This window comes from Dermacentor variabilis, chromosome 4, assembly GCF_050947875.1.
Source record: "Dermacentor variabilis isolate Ectoservices chromosome 4, ASM5094787v1, whole genome shotgun sequence".
Classification (NCBI taxonomy): Eukaryota; Metazoa; Arthropoda; class Arachnida; order Ixodida; family Ixodidae; genus Dermacentor; species Dermacentor variabilis.
In genome coordinates this window covers 18,890,475-18,910,295 of record NC_134571.1, presented here as the reverse complement: position 1 = coordinate 18,910,295, position 19,821 = coordinate 18,890,475, and the positions used below count along the sequence as shown (strand labels likewise).

Sequence of the window (19,821 nt, the reverse complement as noted above, 5' to 3'; positions counted from 1 at the left end):
AATACTTGAAGGGGGGATGCTGCGAAATTTCTTATTGGTGAAGGGGATTTGAAAAACAGAAAAGAATGTAATGTCTCACCACAATGTCGATGGGATTGGTGGATGAACAGGCGACCAGAGTGTGGTGGCTCCGGTTTGAAGAGGGAAGGCAGGCGGCGGCAGATGGTGATGGCGTTCTGGCCAGGCAGCTGGGCGTAGAACTCGGGCCCATAGCCCGACTGCTCTCGTTCTGCTCATGGGCGCAGAAACTCGCCGGTTTCGAGCAGCCATTCACGATCGGGTAGAGTGGTGAAGCCCAGGAACGGGTTGGCAGGAGGTCCCAGTTGGGTGAAGTCCTGGTGGCTTGGGTCCGCAACCTGCCGGTCGGTCTTGAACTCCCAGTCTGGTAACCGACCTTCTCTTGGCGTCGCTTCCTAGAACTCTCCCTTCTGCCAGCGCACCTCGCTTTTCTGCTGCTCTCGTCGATTTTTCGTTTCCTGATTGGCCCCTGGAAGCTCTGTGTTTTCTTCTGATTGGATGCATTTTCATTTTTTTTTTCTTGTGCTGCGTGCTCACGTGCCGGACGCTCTTCAACGTTGTCTTCCATCCAGTACGGAATTCGCCTCTGCGCGCACATTCTTTCTCATCTGCTTATTGTCTCTCTCCATCTGCTGCACAGTGTCACACACTACATACCACACTATGTAGTACAGACATTCATATTATTACGATCTCATCGAGAGATGCTCAAGAGATGAGCCGCCGCGAGGAAGAGATGAAGTGTGTCTGGGCTCATGGCGTGAGCGAGTGTCGGCCTGGCTGTCTGGCTCCAGTGTAAATAGCATGTAAATAGCCTCTTTCATCTGTGTATTTCGTCTGTGTCTGTGCAACATTCTGGTGGAGGTTAGCGATCCCCGTCCTCGTCACGGCACTCCAAAGTGGTCGGTACATCGAGCTTGTCACCGTACCTCCCATTGACGAGACCGCATCTGCAATGGCTTCAGCTTGTCCGACTGCTCTTATCGTCATGGTTGCCCAACATCGTGACCCTGGTCTCTTCTGTGGCCTGGAGGGACAGGACGTTGATGATTGGCTCAAGCTCTATGAATGCGCCAGTGCTAATAACAGGTGAAATCCAACAATTATGCTTGCTAATGTAATCTTTTATCTCGGTGGCACCCCACGCATGCGACTCTGAACGCATGACGAGATAATAAGCTGGGACAGTTTCAAAGTAAAGCTACGAGAACTGTTTAGCGACCCCTTTGGGTGCAAGGTTGCCGCGAGAAAGGCTCTTGCGCCTCGTGACCAGACATCTACAGAGCCATACGTTTGATACATCCTAGACGTCTTGGCTCTTTGCCACAAAGCCCACCATACTATGTCTGAAGCAGATAAGGTGGCTAAAAGGCATCGCCTACGACGCTTTCAATTTTCTTGTTTTCGGCAACGTCTTTCCTATCGGCGCCATGACAAATTAATACCGTCGCCTTGAACAAGCTAAGAGCCGCCGTATCACACACCACATCACGCAGCTACCCAACACTGCTGCTACGTCGACATGTGAGGGTCGACCACATCAGGCGACCACCTGTGATGACCAAACCCGTATTGTTCGCCGCCAGCTCGAGGCCACCTGTTGGCCAGCCTTCTCTGCAACACCTCCCGACCCGCCAGCAACCACAATTGCCAGGATTCAGGCCGTCGTCAGACAGGAATTTGAGAATATGGGTCTGAGCTCCGTGTGTTGCACGTCTCAACCCAGCGTTCCCCCATTCTCTAGCGGCCCTCCTCGTCCCCGGCACTCTTTTTCTGCCACATATCGCAACCCGTCCAAATGGCGTACCCCTGATGACAAGCCGATCTGCTTCCACTGCTGTCGCATCGACCACGTCGCTTGTCACTGCCGCAATCAATGGCCACCACCTCCTCGGACATACGCCTGCGCTTATTCCTGCACCTTTGGACCTACTGTTCCCTATGCCACCCGCCTAGAATCCACTGCCGCTGATGCCCCACCTCCGAACCTTCGCTACAGCCACTCGCCCTCATCTCAATGCCATTAGTCTCGTACACCCAAGGCCCGTCGCTTCTCCTCGCCGCCTATTGCCTCCTGGATGCAGCCAAAAAACTAGGCACCACAGCTTCTGGAGGTGAAGCTGTGTTGTCGACCCTGCCCTCAAATTCTCTGCTCATGTTACCTACGAACCAAAACTTTCTTGACGTTGACGGGTATCCTGTGTTACGTTCGACCAGCAGGTGCTGGCGATCTTCGAGGAAGGGACCGACGGAAAGGCGCCACCAGGTCTGCTGTGACGACTCGCTTTGAAAGGACGACCAGACATCAGTCCCCAGCCCATCGGCGCTACCATGGCTGTGGCGGCGACTGGTTTTGTAAGGAGGACAATGCGCCTCGTTTCCAACGGAAGGGTGCCGAGATGGCTAGACACAGTGGACGGAGCAAGTATTGTTAGTGTGTTCACCGTCAAGGTCTGCTTGGAGCAGGGGAGCTCCTGGAAGATATTTTGCGGTGCCGTCTCAGGCAGCTTAGAACCCGTCTCACGCATCAATCAATGGACAGATGCGGCGGCCACTGACTGCAGGGTCAACTCTGGAATAAAGAGGCGCCTGCTCGGGTCAAGCACAGTGTCTGCGAAAACCCTCTCACCTTGGTGTGGTCAGTGCAACCTGTGCAGAAGTGAGTGCATAAACCCTCCCCCTCAAAGGCGGGTTGGTTACGATGACTTTGGACGCTCCGAATTAGTCGGCGGTGAACTGCCGTTTTCCCTCACCTAGGGATTTCGGGAGGACAGTGTATTTAAGGAGCCGTTGGCGGCTCCTCAGGGTGCATTCCTTTTTCAGTCATGTTAGACTGATGAACTGTCACATTCTCATGCAGATACTGTAAATAAATCCCAGATTCCTCATTCTTGATGAGAACAAGTCTCTCCCTTCAACAACGTCCTCAGCGTGGATAAGTTCGATGACCGCATGGGCCAGCTACCATCTATTTCATGCCCGACTCCAACCATTACACCTGTCACTGCACTCATCGATGCAGGAGCACATCTTTCTATTATGAGTGCTGCCTTCCGACGACGACTGAAAAAGCACTTCACCCCAGTGTCTGCACACGTTGGTTGCGTTGCGGATGGCGGTACTGTGCCTATCATCAGCATATGTACGGCATGTGTGAGCATCGCCGGCCGCCACACTCCTGTCCTCTTCACCGTGATTGCTCATTGCCCCATGGCCTAATTCTCGGACTCGATTTTCTCTCTGCGCATTCTGCTCTTATTGACTGCTCTGCCAGTACCCTTTGCCTTGAGTTGCCGATTCTCGTAGAACCTTCTAACGCACCCCAGTGTCGCTTACGCCTCACCTGCTTTATTCGCCTGCCACCGAAGTCAATAGCCTATATTAAACTGTTGTGTTGCCCACCTGTTCTTGATGGCGAGTACCTCGTCACTCCTCTGGCCAACATTCCACCACAGTATGACATCACCGTGCCTCACAGCATTCTGACTGTTACTGCTAACCATACTCGCATGCCTATCTTTAACTTTTGATTGGGAAAGCAAATCCTACTGCAAGGTATTTGCCTTGTCAACGTTGATTGTCTCGGCGACTATCACGTAGCAGCTTTATCAACCGATGGTTCTTCTGAGCTTAGCAAGCCCGTTGCACCAGCCTCGGGCACCGATGCCAACATAAAGAAAATGGTTGCGGTGGACCTGTTCTCTGCGCAGGCTGACAACCTTTGCCACGTATTATCCTCCTACCGAGATATTTTTTACTTCAAACGATCACCCTTTAGGCCAGACGCTCGCGGTCCAGCATCGGATTTCTACTGGCGATGCTACGCCTATTCACCGATGACCATATCAAGTTTCTGCATCGGAACGCCGAGTAATTCTAAGTGAAGTGAACAAAATGCTAGATAAAAACATCGTTAAGCTTTCTTCAAGTCCCTGGGCGTCACCTGTGGTCTTGGTTAAGAAGGACGCCACGTGGCGCTTCTGTGTAGACTACCGTCATCTGAACAAAATTACTAAGAAGGAAGTCTACCTGCTCCCAAATATAGACGATGTCCTTCACTGCCTCCATGGTTCCAGCTATTTCTCTTCTATTTATCTTCGTTCTGGATATTGGCAGATTTCTGTTGGCGATATGGACAGAAAAAATACGCTCAATCAGCTTGGTAAGTTTAAAAAAGTAGGGTACGCTGTTCACTCCATAGAGAAATGTTTTGCGTTCCTGGTTCATTGGCCTTGAAACGAAATTGCCCTCGCTGTGCAGCACTATAACATGGTTGAACTTCAAAAGGTCCTCTCATAAGAATGCAAAGAAGCTCCCCAGAAGGACGGGTGCAGTTGTCTAATGTGGCTATCACTAATATTACCCACAGTCAAGATTCTATGGCACATATGTTTCTTTGATTAACAAGGCCAACGTAAAAGCAAGATGTGTGTTTTTACACCATAGATCAGCAGCACATAACCTCCACCTTAAATGTGATTGTTCACCTAAATCTGCCTGCATTTGGAAAGTTAGTGCAAACATTAAAATTAAATTAAATTGTGGGGTTTTACGTGCCAAAACCACTTTCTGATTATGAGGCATGCCGTAGTGGAGGACTTTGGAAATTTCGACCACCTGGGGTTCTTTAACGTGCACCTAAATCTAAGTACACGGGTGTTTTCGCATTTCGCCCCCATCGAAATGCGGCTGCCGTGGCCGGGATTCGATCCCGCTACCTCGTGCTCAGCAGCTTAACACCATAGCCACTGAGCAACCACGGCGGGTAGTGCAACCTTCTGTGCTGTTGGCACCCAATTTCAAAGTGTTTGCCCAGCCCTGTGCACTGTAACTTGATGGTTCCAAATTGCTGGTTTTTAGGCCCTTGCCCAACTGGTTTGTTGAAATAGATGTTAAAACGAATGACAGCTACAATTTCCTGGACACTTATCAATGAGATTCCGCTGTAATTTCAGCGGTGCTCACAGCAACAACAGATTTGGTGAAGTAAGGGACAGGCAGAGTGTTAAAGAGAACTGTGAAATCCATCAAACGGATATGTTGAGCTAACAATGTGGACTGATTGTATAAAGCGAGCAAGCTGCCGAGAATTGCTAAGCTTGATGTGCAGACCTCATTTCTTAGGCAAATAAACTGTGCAATGTCTTGTTTTATTATTGATGACTGCTCTGCCAGTCTGCCTGAGTTGTCATTTTTTTGTATCTATCATAAAGCAGGCACTTTCATGTTTTTGTAATTGTGTGACACAGAGTCATTTGTTTCTTACAGCTGTCATCTTCTCAGAAGCAGGTACTCATGCTTGGAGACCTGGAGAGCACAAGCTGCAGCATGTATGCCGAAATAAACAGCCTATTTCAAATAGAACCAATGTAAGGCAAAGCCCCTTTTTTGCTGTACTGTGCTTGCAAATTGCAAAGCAATGATAAGACACAATGTAGAAAGAAACATTTTCTTTTATTTGGCGGACATTAGAGTGGCATCAAAAAAAAAAAAAAAATATTGAGCAGCCCCAAATCAGTCACTACACTAAGCAGCTCCACTACAATTCACATGACCTAGGAATCCCAGCCATAAAACCGAATGATTATTCGTATAAGTGACGATCAAGATCATTCTTCACTTGAATGCCACGGAGCGCTGTTCAGTAACAGCAGTCAGTTTGTGTCCCTGCAAGCAGGAATATTAATTCGTGTTTTGGTTAATGGTGACATAACGAAATTTATAGTTTTCTGGCCCATCAGATGTTTGAATCGGAAATAACTTCGCCAAAGATGTACACCTTGTCAGCGGTACATGCAGGATGATTTGCGTTGGCCAGAGACTTTTGAGTGGGACTTCGGTATCAATGGAGGTGTAATGTGTGTGTGCATGCTTCAGTACAAGGGAGATTGGAGGCAGCATCAAGGCAACCTATAGGCACTGCGTGAAAAATCTTGAAAGCTATGCTATTTGCTAATGCCCTTCTGCCCTCTGCACTTGATAGAATACTTTCCAGGTTTAATTTCAATCAGAAAAGAAATTTAGTATTTTCTGATGCTACCTTGACATGCAAACAAGTTTTTGTCATGTAGGAGGAGGGGTTAGGTTAAACTACAACACAATTTATCTAAAAGTTTTTCAGCGTTCTATTTCATGTGTGGTACACTTTCTTTAATTTGGCTTGCTGACCTGGCAGTCGCTTAGTCTTGGGCCAGGGATGACTGGATGGGAGAAGACAATGAGGTGTACTGTTCATTGTTTAATAGGCGCTTGTGTACTATAACATGTAAAAATAAAAAAAACGAGTGATATTTTTATGCTTTAAGCATTTTGCAGAGTGAAGTAAAGTTATAACGATTTTTTTTTTTCTCTAAGAGATGAGAGAAGATGGTGTTGCTTGCTCATGATGTTGCTGGGATACCCTAGTACCTAGCTCATAACTCTTTAGTGAAGTGAAGATCACCAGGTAGAAACCACATCAATTTGTAAGAATTATGAATCTTCAGCATGAAAGTAAAATAGTGCTTTATTTTATTGGATACGTTCCCCTTTTGGAAAGTTCTGTGAACAAAATGAAAATTTGCAAAAGGAACAAATAAGAATTTGGAACAAGCATGCTATCAACACAACTAATGCAAAAGCAGAATTTAGTCACACTACATACCAATAAGGACAGTGTAGGTGTGAGAACGTTGCTGATACTTTACCTTTCCTCCTATGACAAAGGAAAAAGTATACTCCAGTAATTCAAATGAGAACACAAGTCTTGTTACACCAGGTGTGGCAAGCCCAGGAGACAGCAAGAGCCGCAGGAGTCCTGGACTAAGGGCGCCTCCCACACAAGCAGAAAGACACCTGCTTTTCCTTTCTTTCTTTTAATAAATGTTTTTCCTTCTCCTCCTCTTCCTTATAATATTCTTTAATACAATGGTTTACCTGACTTGGAGGCAGTTTTATCTTGGGAGCTCCTATCTGAATACATGGGAACAGAGAAATAGTTTTTCTCTGAAGCCAGCAGCAGAATTCGATGAGGTTGGTTACATGTAAAAAAAAAAAAAAAGCTGAAATGTAGAGACTGTTTTAGGGGGCAATTTTTTGTGGCAGGAAATTTTGAAAATTGTGAAATTAAAAAGACTTCCGTATGAAGTTTACAACTTGATACAAAAGCTATGAAATTGTAAACTTTGTGCTTATATTTGTAAGCTTACTGACTCTCAGCAATTTTTCCTAAATATTCAAGGTCCTAAATCAAAATTATGCAGCCTAGAATGACTAAAATTTAACTTTTTCTCTCAAATGCAACAAATTTCATTGAAATTATTCCAGTAGTCTCAAAAGCATTTCTGCATTTTACATGTATTTGAATGAAGAGATTAGAGTTGGCACTGAACTAGAGCATCCTCCTCAAGGTAAGCACATCATTTCTGGCCGTAAGGCCAGTTATCAGTCGACACTCTACACTATAAAAGAGAATTGCCTTTTTTTACACTTTTCCAGCAATTCCAACTTAGTAGCATGCTTAACTGAATGCAGCTAGGAAGAAGGAAATTTGACAATTTTTAGTTTATGTGCAGAATTAATGCATTTGTATGTCACTGAATTTTGGCCTTCATGAGCATTCATATCCTTGAATTTTCTTTCAATGTTGAATCGAACATTTTGTACAATACCTGAAGCAGCCATCAGGCCACCAAGCAACGTAAGGGCAAATAAGAGCTTCATGTGGAAGCACTTAAAAGGTCTGCTCAATTCACCTGCACAACTGTGAACCAGTTAACGGAGGTTCACGAGAAGTTCAGAAATTGTGCAGCTTGTTTCTGCGGTGCAGGCACAGCGCAACACTCGAAACAAATGCCAAGGTGCAGATGCGGTGCAGGCGTTATGTTATGCCCGATTAATGTGCACAGAGTGCGTACATTTGAAAGATTGTGAACTACAAGAATTATCAGCTTGTGGGCCTAACTACAAACCACACTTGTAGACACATCAGACGTGTGTAAGCGGGCTTTTAATGGTGCTTGCACCCATGTGCTGGATTGTCTGCTGCACTGCTGCGTCGCACCTGTACGCCTGCACCAAGTCGGCACCGACAGCGGAGTAGGTGCAGCAAAATCATGAACCAGCCCTGCACCTTTTGAAACGAACGGAGTGGTTCAGCGGGTGCCATTGCTGCACCACTGGAACGAATGGCAGGGTGCAACACCTTGTGAACTGGTTCAGGCGGTGCAGGCGAATTGAACGCACCTAAAGTAAAGCACATTCAGGGGTGCTATAACATAAAATGATTTCAAACTGTTTTGATTCCAATCTCCTGACATCAAATTTATGTAACCACCGGCGCAAGCATCGGGCAGTGACTTGCAGCGTGGTCTGAGCAACCCAACCAAACACTCTCCTCGTTTATAGGAGGTCACCTTTGTTCACTTCCAAAACCAATAACATTGCCTACACTCAGCGGTTTTTCTTATCTAATTAGCTGACAAGAGGCGAGGTGTACGGTCTAGTGGAGAGGGTTTCGATGGGGCCGAGCCAGCACAGTGAAAATAGATAACCGCATGCAGAGGGTGGTGCTGGCTTCTCCGAATGGTCCGCTTCACCTTATTTAGCTTGCGGTGGCTGGTCGAAAATCGCGGCGGCTTGCAACAGAAGGATAAGAATGCCGCTAAAACAAATCCTCAGCAAGGAAGAGTTGGCAGAGCGATGCTGTATACATGCCGCAAGGGCTCGATAACGTTTTACTGCCGTGCAAAAAGGTTTATAATGTGCAAATAAATACATGCTGACCGGCAGGTGTGAGTAGCGAGGGCCTGAGCAATCGGCGGGCAGCCATCTTCTATTCCTTTCAGAACGGGGCAGTCTCTGGCTATTCAGAAAAATTTTCAGTTTTGTTCAGCATATTAATGCATTTTTTTTCCACGTACACGTCACTTTGATGCAGTCAGTTTTTGTGGTTTTGTGAGGTCGCGTGACAGACAGGCGAGGTGGGTGTTACCCAAAAACATTGAACCAATAGCAGAGGGCCAATGGTGAAAAGGCGTTGAATCAGGAATAATTATTTTTCTTTTGTGCAGTTTAATCATTCATACTCAGTGTGTACATGTATAGCAGATGGAGAGCCATCACGGTTTTCGTGACAGACGGGTGAAGTTTGGAGTGGCCTGAAAAAGTTTTGACCAATCGTGGTGGGCTGATTGCAGAATTGGAATAGAAAAGTTTGGAATCATTTTATGTTATAGCATCCCAGGATTCTACAGGGGGCCATAGAATGTAGGCTTCCATGCAAAGATGGCCAACCTCACAAGGTTCACACGGCTGACGTAATGAAGTCAACCTAAGCTGATCTCAACCTCCCTAAGTGATGCGACATTGGTTGGCTGTTAAAATTTTTTAGCTATGGCAGTGGCAACCTCATGGACAAATTTGAGGTTGACTGAGGTCGAATGCTCGGTGAGGTTATATTTCACAGCAGCTGATGTGCACATTTCCACCTCATGAATAAATATGTGGAAAGTTTTATGATTTTACTGATATGAAGGGGTAAATATTTATGATAATAATACAATAGCCCCAGGCAGGAATCTGGAAGTGGGCCTCACCCCAAGTCACCTGAGGCTTTGTTTTCAATTTGTATAGACAGCTCTCGTCACATATGAACCATAGGTGTACATTTCTTTTGCTTTACTTCAGATGTGTGACACCACCGCAGTTGGATATCTTACATCGGCCTGTATCCTCTGACCTTACTTTTAAAAGACAGTGAGTCACATGCCAAACTTCTTCCTCGTCTGCTCTGAACTAACAAATGACAGTTGTTGCCTCTCATTCAGTGTTGGCCAAAGACACCTAGCCAGAAACTTGGTACTGAATAATGAAACTACGCAAGACAAACATTCTTTTTTCTGGTATGTTGCCTGTAGGCAACAATTGTCAGTAAAGGGTTAATGAGAAATAAATTAAAAACTGAAATACAGTAGAACCTCATTGATACGATCTTCACAGGAACTGGAAAATAAAGTGTACCATAGGAAAATCATATCATCCAACATATTATCCAACCAAATCGGATTTTCAAGAAAAGAAAAAACTTATCATTTCGAAAAACGTATTAAGCAGAATCGTATCGAGGTTCCACTGTATAAAAAAACAACACTGAAATTGGCTGTAGAAAAGTCAGTACTACTAATTACTAACTGCGCTCTGAAGCTTGTCACAATTTTTTCTAGAGTTTAGAAGTCTAGGACCTTGATTTAACGCAAGAAATGAATAGTCAAAAATATCATGTAAGTACCCCTTTAAAGTTCAACATCTTGAGACGTATTTCTGCACATTGAGATGTAATATTTACCAAAGCCATAAGACTCTTAACAAAGCATGTTTCACAGTCTTGCAGGCAAACCGAACATTTACAGTGGTGCACCTTCAAATGGTGCAGTCAATTCTATGGACCTAATGCTTGCATCTTGCACACCTGCTCAAGCCAGAGGCAGGAAATTAGGAAAACCTCCAAAACACTTCAATTATCTCTTTCTGAAAGAGAGAAGTATGTTTTATCCAGCAATTCTTGACATGGCCAGACTAGTCAAAAGGTAAATTGACAACTATGTTCCTCACAAAGGCCTGATTCACACAGGTGTTATCGGCCCCATCACGGTACATGCGTCTGTCAGGACAGAGCATTTCCTTGCCGATTTCTCTGCAGAAACAAGACGCTATCGACATTTGCTGATGCTATAAACATCATCAGTATCCTGTGTTAGAGGAGAAAATGGTGTGAAAACCCTCTATTTTCACAGATACAGGTTCCGCAACATTTGGTGCCGAGACATGACAGGATGGGTCAAATGTGTGAACCAGAATTAACTTACAATGGCACTTGAACATAAGATAAGTTAGAGAAACATTGCTGTAAACAGATGGCAACACAGGTGAAAAGTTTTAGATAATCATGCCAAAGGACAGACACCATTGCTTGTAATGCTTCAATAGAAGCACAAGGTGAGATTTTCAAGATCATAAGCTGGAATCTAAACCATGCAAGGCAAGCAAAGCCCACCTGCCAACTGTGTTCACAGCAGCCTACACATATTGTCAACCCACGTGACGTTTCTGTGGCCAACATACCATGGCGGTTGTGCCAGGATGACTGTGGATGCAGATGGCAACGTGGCCAAAGCATTCTCGCCTTGAGCTAGCATTGCAGATGCAGCCAAGGAGCACCTGCTGCATAAATCAGTCTTGCGTCTGGAAGCGTCCGCAACCTCCATGAAAGTGTTACAGAGGAAAAGAGATGCACCAAATATATTTACTGAATATTTACAAAAACTGTAGCAGCTGACAAGATAGTAGTTAGCACGCAAAATCCAAAAGTGTTCCCCTTTTCATCAGCCTTTTAAAATATGCTCTCTAGATCACTAGACTTTTATTTAAAGCAGGAACAATAGATCGATCCTCTTCAAAAAAAGACAATACAGCACTGACATGGGTACTCGCATGAACGAGCCCACTTCATGTGTCGACCACTCGAATCTGTTTTAAACACAGGCCTATTTCCAAAGCTCCAACTGCAGTGCACTTGCTTTTATGAGATATGTAAATTGATTTGGGCTAGTTGATGGGTCTTAAACGAATGCACAAATATAGATGGAAGTGACAATGTGGACAGAACCGTCTTCCAACTGTTTCTATTAGAGCATAACCTCCCTATAGCAAAGCAACATATAGGGAACTGACAGTTACAGTGAAAAAGTGCCAGTCCTGATTACACTCCGTTAGGCATTCACATATTTTTCAATGATATCCCATTCATACACTGCGTGCACAAGAGACTATTTAAATATGACAAGCCTTTGGTGTAACTTAGAATGATCAGGGGTTCCCTGCAGTGCGATTAGGTGACAAGTTTGGTTCAGTACATATTGATTGGTTTCATTGCATGGTATTTATATAATTGTTACTTTTACAAAATATTTCGCCTACTGCCTAATGCGAAATTTAAGTGCAGCTCTATACAGGTTTCCATTTCGCAATATATTGGCTAGCATGGACAATCTATCTCGTGTGGCACTTCGCAAACAAAGCAAGGTGTGGTGCAACTGCGTTGCTAATTGGAAGACCACGAGAGCAGCACATGGGTGATGCGTGGGCGCAATTCACAGCAGCTGCCGCAGACAGACCTCTGCTCATGCAGTGCTTTGTTTCCTTACAGATGATGCGCACTAGTGTGGTATAATGGCTTCCAAGATTTTCCTTCCTAGGAAACATCTAATGAAGCAATAGCTCCTAAGAAGGCCACTATCCAAGATAATCAAGAAAGGAATAGAGAAAAATGTCACAGAAAATCACATCAAACTAGGTCAGAGCATCAAAAATTGACTAACATTCTAGGCCTTGCCCTTGGAAAAAGTCTTGCAGCAAGGTTAATTGAGCACAAATTATATGCAGGTATTCTATGGAGTGATGTCAAAGCTCAAACACTGAGCTCTGCTCTTCTGCAGGACCTTGGTGATGCACATTTTAAATACCATTCTTCTGGCTACTATGGTTTCCAGGAAAATTGGTCATCCTTAAGAGGACAGGACACCACCATAGTACATTTTCAGGCATATTACTTGCGCTAGCAGGCAAAACAATTAAGGTATACTGACAATGAACATTTGCAGCAGGACGCAATAGCAATGACAGTATTTGGCAGGATGTTTAGACAACAGACTAAAAAGAGTGGACTGGAGGTGAAAGCAGTTCTTTTGGTGAAGTATTTAGCTCGGCTTTAAACAGTGCATTGCTTGCATATAGGGTAACATACTTGTCATGTGCAAGTTTGTAACAGTGTACTTATGATGGAAAATTCTGATCAAAACCACACAGTGGCATGGTGAGGCCAGTGGACAACACAGTGGTTTTAAAGCATTGTTTCATGCTGAGTACTAAGTAGCAAGTTCGGTATTCCCACACAGCAGCCAGGTTAATGAGATCAAAAATGAGAATAAAATGTCAAACCAAGTGACAAAGCATGAAGCAAGACCTATAAAGTTTCAAAGTTCTTTGACTCGTGTGTGCACCTTGTTGGCAAATGTGTGAACTTTCGACGCAGAAAAAATGTTGTCATAGGAAACAACTTGTCAAAGATAATCACTTGTTTATCAACAAAGCGAGATTTTATCACACAAGAGTTCAAAAATCGCTAATAAAAAATTAGAAACACCAGTAATTTTGACCTTCTCTTACATTGAACACCCTGTGATTAAACTGTCTATGGCATCTCTAGCATGTTGTGCGGACCAACACCTAGGCAAGAGACAGTGCCAGCAACTGCTGCAGAATAGGCAAAAGCAGAGAAAACAGTAATGGCACGAAACAGGCTGTAGCATTACAAAAAGAAAATGCACAAGTTTGATGACAAATGATAAAAAAAATACAATTCAGAGCCCTTCCACTATGTGAAGATGGAAGACCAGCTGAAGCTGTACTTGTTGACAAGTATATTGAGTTATATATGGTTAATTGCTATATTGATTAAATAAAGAAACATACACACAACTTCGTTATCTTTGATCTTCTATTTACTTTGTCACCATGGTAACCATTGCTTTGTGGTCACTGTGATATACTGCAATTGGTCGCCGATGCTTTCGTGCCCACTCCCGCTTCTGTTTGCAAAGGTGATCCTCACGGGCACGCTGTTCTTCATCGGTCACAGAGCAGCTAGCCGACATTACGGATCTGCAGACAAGGCGGGTCTGGCTATAGCAACTGCCCGTTGCCTTCACGCTGTTGCTCACACCGGTGCTCTTAACATGCACATTGTTGTTCTTCAGTACGAACTAGACACGTCCTGGCCATAGCAGGACCAAAGTAAAACTGTTGATAACGTCGCTAGAGCGATGTCGACTTCACAAGAAAACGAGGCACAGACATTGGTGGGTACACAATGAGGTTTTATTATTCTGCCATGCACTCCGGAGCCACTGAGCACTGCTGGCGCACAGCAGGCTACTGTGGATTCAATTTTGTCGACGCAACTTTTTTCTACACACCCTGTCGATGTATGCACTATTGGTCATGGTCAGAACCTAGCCATATACAGCTTCTCTGTAAAAATAGCAGGGGAAACAGAAGCAGACACATTCAATGCATCACAAAGGAATGCAGCAGGCAAAAAGATGCGGTTTCTGCAGCACAAGCCATGACCTTGTACAGCTTGTGGCAAAAAAATGCAGCACAAGCAGATAGCTCAATCACTTCGCAGTTGTTCTAGCCTTGTGAACTGGAGCAACTGGCTTTCCTGTCCAGGAAGCATGGGCAACGACACTGCACACATGTTGGTAATATCAAGCTTTGATGCAGACATAGTAACGTGTGGTGAGGAATTAAGTAATCTTTGTTTCCACTTCTGCATGAATTTTGTGGAAGTGCTGGAGGGTCAAGGTTTTATACAGCTATTAATTTATGTATGTGGTCTAATAAACCATTGCAAAGTGAATGTGTGGCATCAGCAACAGATAGCCAGGCACTATCACAAAAAGAAGCAAAATAATGCCAGGTTGTTGAAAGTTGCAGGTTCTGGAGGAGAGATAGAAAAGGACAAGACTGAAGGCATGCACGGTATGTTGAGCAAGAAGCGGACAGAAAGAGTACAAGGAAACGCATGAAGGAGAACAGTCTGACAGTGTGTGAAGGCAGGAGCATCACATTAAAAAAAATTGGAAGAAAGTAGCAAATGAACGGGGGATCAGATGCCAAGGAGCAAGCATTTTCTGCTAGAAATGTTATTGCTGTTGTGCCTTAGCCCTGGTGCTGCAAATGGAAGGTGGAAGAAACAAGTACAGTACAAGTTGAGAAAGCGTTGTGGCAAGAGTGAGTGGCATTATATCGGTGCCTCATCAAAATGATAGAATTTGCAGTGCTCATCTGCACTCAACAAAGTGTGGTAACCTGTGTTGCTGGAAGTGTGTAAACTATCTCGAGATGAAATGTACAATCAGCCAGCTCTTCCAGATTCAGAAAAGACTTAAGACCAGAGGAAAATTTCAAAAATTACAAGACTGCAACCTGATTTGATAAATCATATTTTGGATGTTTCCAGTAGAAGCACTTGCACCAACGGAAACTAAGCTGCATTAAAGGTTGGACTTCAGAAAGTGCATCAACACTACACCAACGATAAATGCAATTCCACTACATGGATGACTTGCCTTGTATGAAAACATTGTTTTCACCTTTTGCTCTCCTGTTCGCCACGTAAGCATTGCGGATTAAGACGAAGTCTCACTGTTTGGTGCAATGCATTTGTCACTGGCTGACCACAAATAATCGCTGTCAATGTAGTCTAATGAGCATTAAAAAGTTCTCTTCAGCTCCTACTTTGTGACTAATGAGCCGGCTGTGCTTACATAGGTACGGATCCACCTCCAGAGGGTCACCACTGAATTGCAGCATTTTTTTTCTTTACAGGAGCGTGGAGACCTGCATTAATAGTGTTTTTTCACTGACAGCACATATGTTCCCGGGCTTTTTATTAATCTTTTAAATCACCCACACTGGCGTACGTTATCCTCTTCATTTAGTATAGAGGGGTAAACATCGACAAAATGATGCAGCTCAAATAGGTTGAACGTGTATGCGTTTTCTATCCGCAGTGACGGACAAGATGGCTCGAGCGTTGCATAATGCCGTTTGCCTAAAGCCAGCTTCGCTGCATGGCACCAGTGTCGCGCAATGAAGCATGCGCATTGTATTGCGGCAAAGTATACCAAAAGTGGAAAGCGGCCACTGTGATATACGCGCCCACTTACCGTCACGTCTCCTGCTAGGGTTCATGTTAGGGTTCCCTGGCAAACTTCTTTGTTTACCATCTAACCATGTGGCACAAATTCCTGATGGGCAATGCCTTTGCAGTCAAAAAACACAACCAACATCACTTTCATTTTTGACCGACTCATGCGTGCTTTTTTTGGACGAACAGAACCTTTGGCCACCCACTGCGACGACTGCACTTTCGTTTCAACATTGTAGGCATAAACCCATGTCTCATCGCCTGTTCTGATGTTCTTAAGAAAGCTTTCATCGTCATTGGCAGCGGCAAGCATTTCGTGGCTTATTTCAACACGGGTCTGCTTCTGTGCACCAGACAACAAACGTGGCACAAATTTTGCACTGACACGACGCATCCCAAGTTTGTCACTCAAAATTTCATGACATGATCCTACGCTGATACCCACGTCATCAGCGGCTTTTCAAACAGTCAAACAACGATTTCCACGAATCATAATTCGAACTCTCTCGATGTGGTCATCATCTGTGGATGTGGAAGGTTGTCCAGGCTTGGGATCGTTACCGACCAACATTCTTCCCTCTTCAAAACGCTTGAACCAATCATAGCACTGCGTGCGACTCATATAGTCCTCCCCGTATGCTTGGCTAAGCAACTGAAATGTCTCTGTGAAAGTTTTCCCAAGTTTATAGCAGAACTTCACACACACACACTGTTCTTCCAATTCCTTCATTGTCACTTTGGCACCAATCCGAAGAGCAGCTTGTTCATGTGCTCACTTCAGCGGCTGTAGCTCGCCAAATAACAGCCAGAGCGAAACGCAGCGAATGGCAGTTTGTTGTCTAAACCTGCCGCTACATGCGCTCAGTAGCCGCAGCGCGCTCCCTCTGCTGATTGGCACGCTATTTCAAAAGTTCGGTTTCTTTTTGAACCCACCTTGTATATATTACTGTACACACACACACACACACACAAAAACCTTGAGTCGTAAGCGAGCACTGTGTCTGTCCCCTTTCCTTTTCCAATCAGTTGACACTGTTTTTGTTCTAAATACCTTCTAGGTAGTAGGCCATCAAGAAACTGTCTTGAAAGTGCCCTATATTATCTGTGTTGTAGAGTCCAGTTTGTCAGTCCACCTAAATTTAGCATTGTTTATAAATTCTGCTTAAGTGATTCAAGATTTTATGTATTCTGTACACTTCTGCAGGTCAACACGACCACATATTTCATGTAAGTAAAAGTTACTATGCAGAAAATGCTTGTTTTATTTGAAGACTAAGCAGTTTAAGTGATAATGCATGTCCTGACTAGGTAAAGTTAATGGAAAGTGACCAAACATATTTTTCATGAAAGAAAGGCTATGTATATGTACTACAGGTAATACAAACCTCTATTTGCATGCCGCTGCTATAGCTCCCATGACCAGTGTGACTTGCTTTCTGTAAGCAGTACAGGCTGTACAGAGCTGTCAAGTCAGCTAGTCTTTAGTCTATCTAGCTTGCTTTCCTGGTGCTTTCATGTATACAAACCAGAAGGCCGCCTTCTACATATTATGCTGAAGATTATAAACGGTTGCCTGACACTTTGCCTTGCAATGTTCACAGGCATTCGGCTTACCAGGAGGCATCATTTGTGTTGGCAACAGTAGGTGAGAGGTAAATAAAAAGTAAAGTACACATTAATTTAAAAGCCTTCATCTTCACTACATTGTGCAACATGATGCCTTTCCAAAGGAATTTAGCCAGTGCCATCTGCAAGCACATTGCTCACCAGCTGCAGTGGCTTCATATCGACACAGGTGACACGCAAAGACATCATTGTGCTTGAAGTGAGGTGCATGTAAAGCACCACAATCCAATAAAACTGCTCATCTTTTATACATGTACTGCGTTTTTGCTCCCACTTTGAGGATGACATGATGAGCCTGAATGCCATCAGCCATCCCATACAAAAACTGTCCCAACTTTCATTCAAATGACTCAACCTAACTGTGATAGGCTAGCAATTTTCTTGTTTGGATATGCTGTTCAGTTTGTGCATGTTATAGTGCAGGCATACCACCAATTGAGTTAAGCATTGTGAAAATCAAGTACACTACATTGCCTGCTTAAGCACATGAACATTAAGCAACAAAATCTTTTTCTGCTCATGCAGTGACCTACAGCTGCAAAGGAAGACACAAAGACAGTGCAGACGTGTAGGTAATATCAAGTTTTGATGCAGACATAGTAAGCTGTGGTGAAGAATGAAGTGTAATCTGTGTTTCCACTTCTGCATGAATTTTGTGGAATAAACCATTGCAAAATGAATGTGTGGCATCAGCAACAGATAGCCAGGCACCATCACAAAAAGAAGCAAAATAATGCTGGGGAGTGGTTGTCGAAAGTTGCAGGTTCTGGAGGAGAGAGACAAAAGGACAAGACTGCATTGATCAATTGGACATGACTGAAGGCATGCACGGTATGTCGAGCAAGAAGCGGATAGAAGGAGTATTAAGGAAACGCATGAAGGAAGGAGAAGTCTGACAGTGTGTGAAGGCAAGAGCATCACATAAAAAGAAAAATTTGAAGAAAGTAGCAAATGAATAAGGAGATCGGATGCCAAGGAGCAAGCATTTTCTGCTAGAAATGTTATTGCTCTCCTGTTCGCCACATAAGCATTGCGGATTAAACGAAGTCTCACTGTTTCGTGCAATGCGTTTGTCACTGGCTGACCACAAATGAATCGCTGTGTAATGAGCATTAAAAATTTCTTTTCAGCTCCTACTTTGTGATTGATGAGCCGGCTGTGTTTATATAGGTGCGGATCCACCTGCAGAGGGTCATCACTGAATTGCATTTTTTTTACAGGAGCGTGGACGCCTGCATAAATAGTGTTTTTTGACTGACTGCACATGTTACCAGGCTTTTTATCAATCTTTTAAATCACCCACACAGGCGTACGTTATGCTCTTCATTTAGTACAGAGGGTTAAACATCGAAAAAATGATGCAGCTCAAATAGGTTGAACGTGTATGCGTTTTCTATCCGCAGTGACGGACAACATGGCTCGAGCGTTGCATAATGCCGTTTGCCTAAAGCCAGCTTCGAAGCCAGCAATGAAGCATGCGCATTGTATTGCGGCAAAGTATACCAAGAGTGAAAGCGGCCACTATGATATACGTGCCCACTTGCCGTCACGTCTCCTGCCGCAGTACAAGCACGGAGACGCCGAACAAGTGTACTGGCAGGCATTCAGAGTATTTCGCATGCGGTTGTAGCGATCTGAGCCCTTGTTTCGTCCACATAGAGCGCCCCTTATATGAGCTAGACATTGTAACAGCCGGGATTATGTACTAGCCAATATCAGTGTTACTGTACAGCTTTCACAAAGGTCTACTGCTATGAAGTTGCATGACGACCATTTTTCTTTAGCATACATTTCTTCCGTATTCATCCGCAGGGCGTAGTGTTTTGCCAGTGTGGCTGTACAGCTCTCACAACGATCTACGGCTCGATCGCATGGCGACGCAAGTACACACATACACATACAGAGTACAAAATTTCCATTCCCACGAATCTCCAAGTGTGTTGTATGCTCAGTTACATTAAGAACTAATGCATCGGCACGGCAGTTAATTCATAAACTGTTTCCGTTCCCGCAATTCCCCTGCAGTGTGTGGTATGCTGACCTTGATCAACGACGCTAATGAACAATGCATCGGCACGACGTAATGCTTTGCCACTAAAGTCATCCGAGAAGACACCTCACTTCCAAACGTATCCCCTTGCGACTACAAAATTTAATATGCTACCGTCGCAACAAAATAGCAACAAACTCACCTCGGACGCGGCTTTTTCGCCTTGCCGGTCACGCATCCTGTCGATTCTCTGCAGCAAGCTCGGCTAGGGACAAACGGAGCAAACGGTTTTGTTCCCCGTAGTACCTAAATGACGAGAAATTTTGAGCACCTAAAGTCCCCACATTTCTCTCTCGCAACCACTGCTCCTCGCGCGTGCGCAGAAAGAGCGGTGAAATCCAATTTCGATGTGCTCGTATTATAGAAAAGGAGGCAT

The 19,821-nt window shown here is 44.4% G+C and overlaps 1 protein-coding gene and 1 long non-coding RNA gene across 13 annotated transcripts; both read right to left on the bottom strand.

Moving 5' to 3' along the window:
* Positions 1 to 681: 681 nt before the first annotated feature.
* On the bottom strand, positions 682 to 19,793 carry LOC142578740 (uncharacterized). 12 transcript variants are annotated; one of them, XR_012827313.1, is made up of 5 exons: positions 15,213 to 15,446; positions 13,528 to 14,085; positions 11,119 to 11,255; positions 4,048 to 4,138; positions 909 to 1,045 (listed from the first exon to the last, which is right to left on the bottom strand). XR_012827313.1 is itself a non-coding variant. In XM_075688265.1 (4 exons), exons 2-4 carry the CDS (start codon positions 11,221 to 11,223, stop codon positions 5,635 to 5,637), a joined length of 225 nt encoding a protein of 74 aa, XP_075544380.1. In that variant the 5' UTR covers positions 11,224 to 11,255; positions 13,528 to 13,826; the 3' UTR covers positions 5,454 to 5,634. The 12 variants fall into 12 exon arrangements, 5 of the variants coding, with proteins under 5 accessions (XP_075544378.1, XP_075544380.1, XP_075544382.1 ...); XR_012827307.1 differs by lacking the exon at positions 15,213 to 15,446 and adding an exon at positions 6,934 to 7,002 and having other exon boundaries at positions 13,528 to 13,822; XM_075688265.1 differs by lacking the exons at positions 909 to 1,045; positions 4,048 to 4,138; positions 15,213 to 15,446 and adding exons at positions 5,454 to 5,685; positions 6,934 to 7,002 and having other exon boundaries at positions 13,528 to 13,826.
* On the bottom strand, positions 6,505 to 6,704 carry LOC142578742 (uncharacterized). Its single transcript, XR_012827314.1, has 2 exons — positions 6,662 to 6,704; positions 6,505 to 6,558 (listed from the first exon to the last, which is right to left on the bottom strand). It is a non-coding gene; the product is annotated as an uncharacterized LOC142578742 (long non-coding RNA).
* Positions 19,794 to 19,821: the final 28 nt, after the last annotated feature.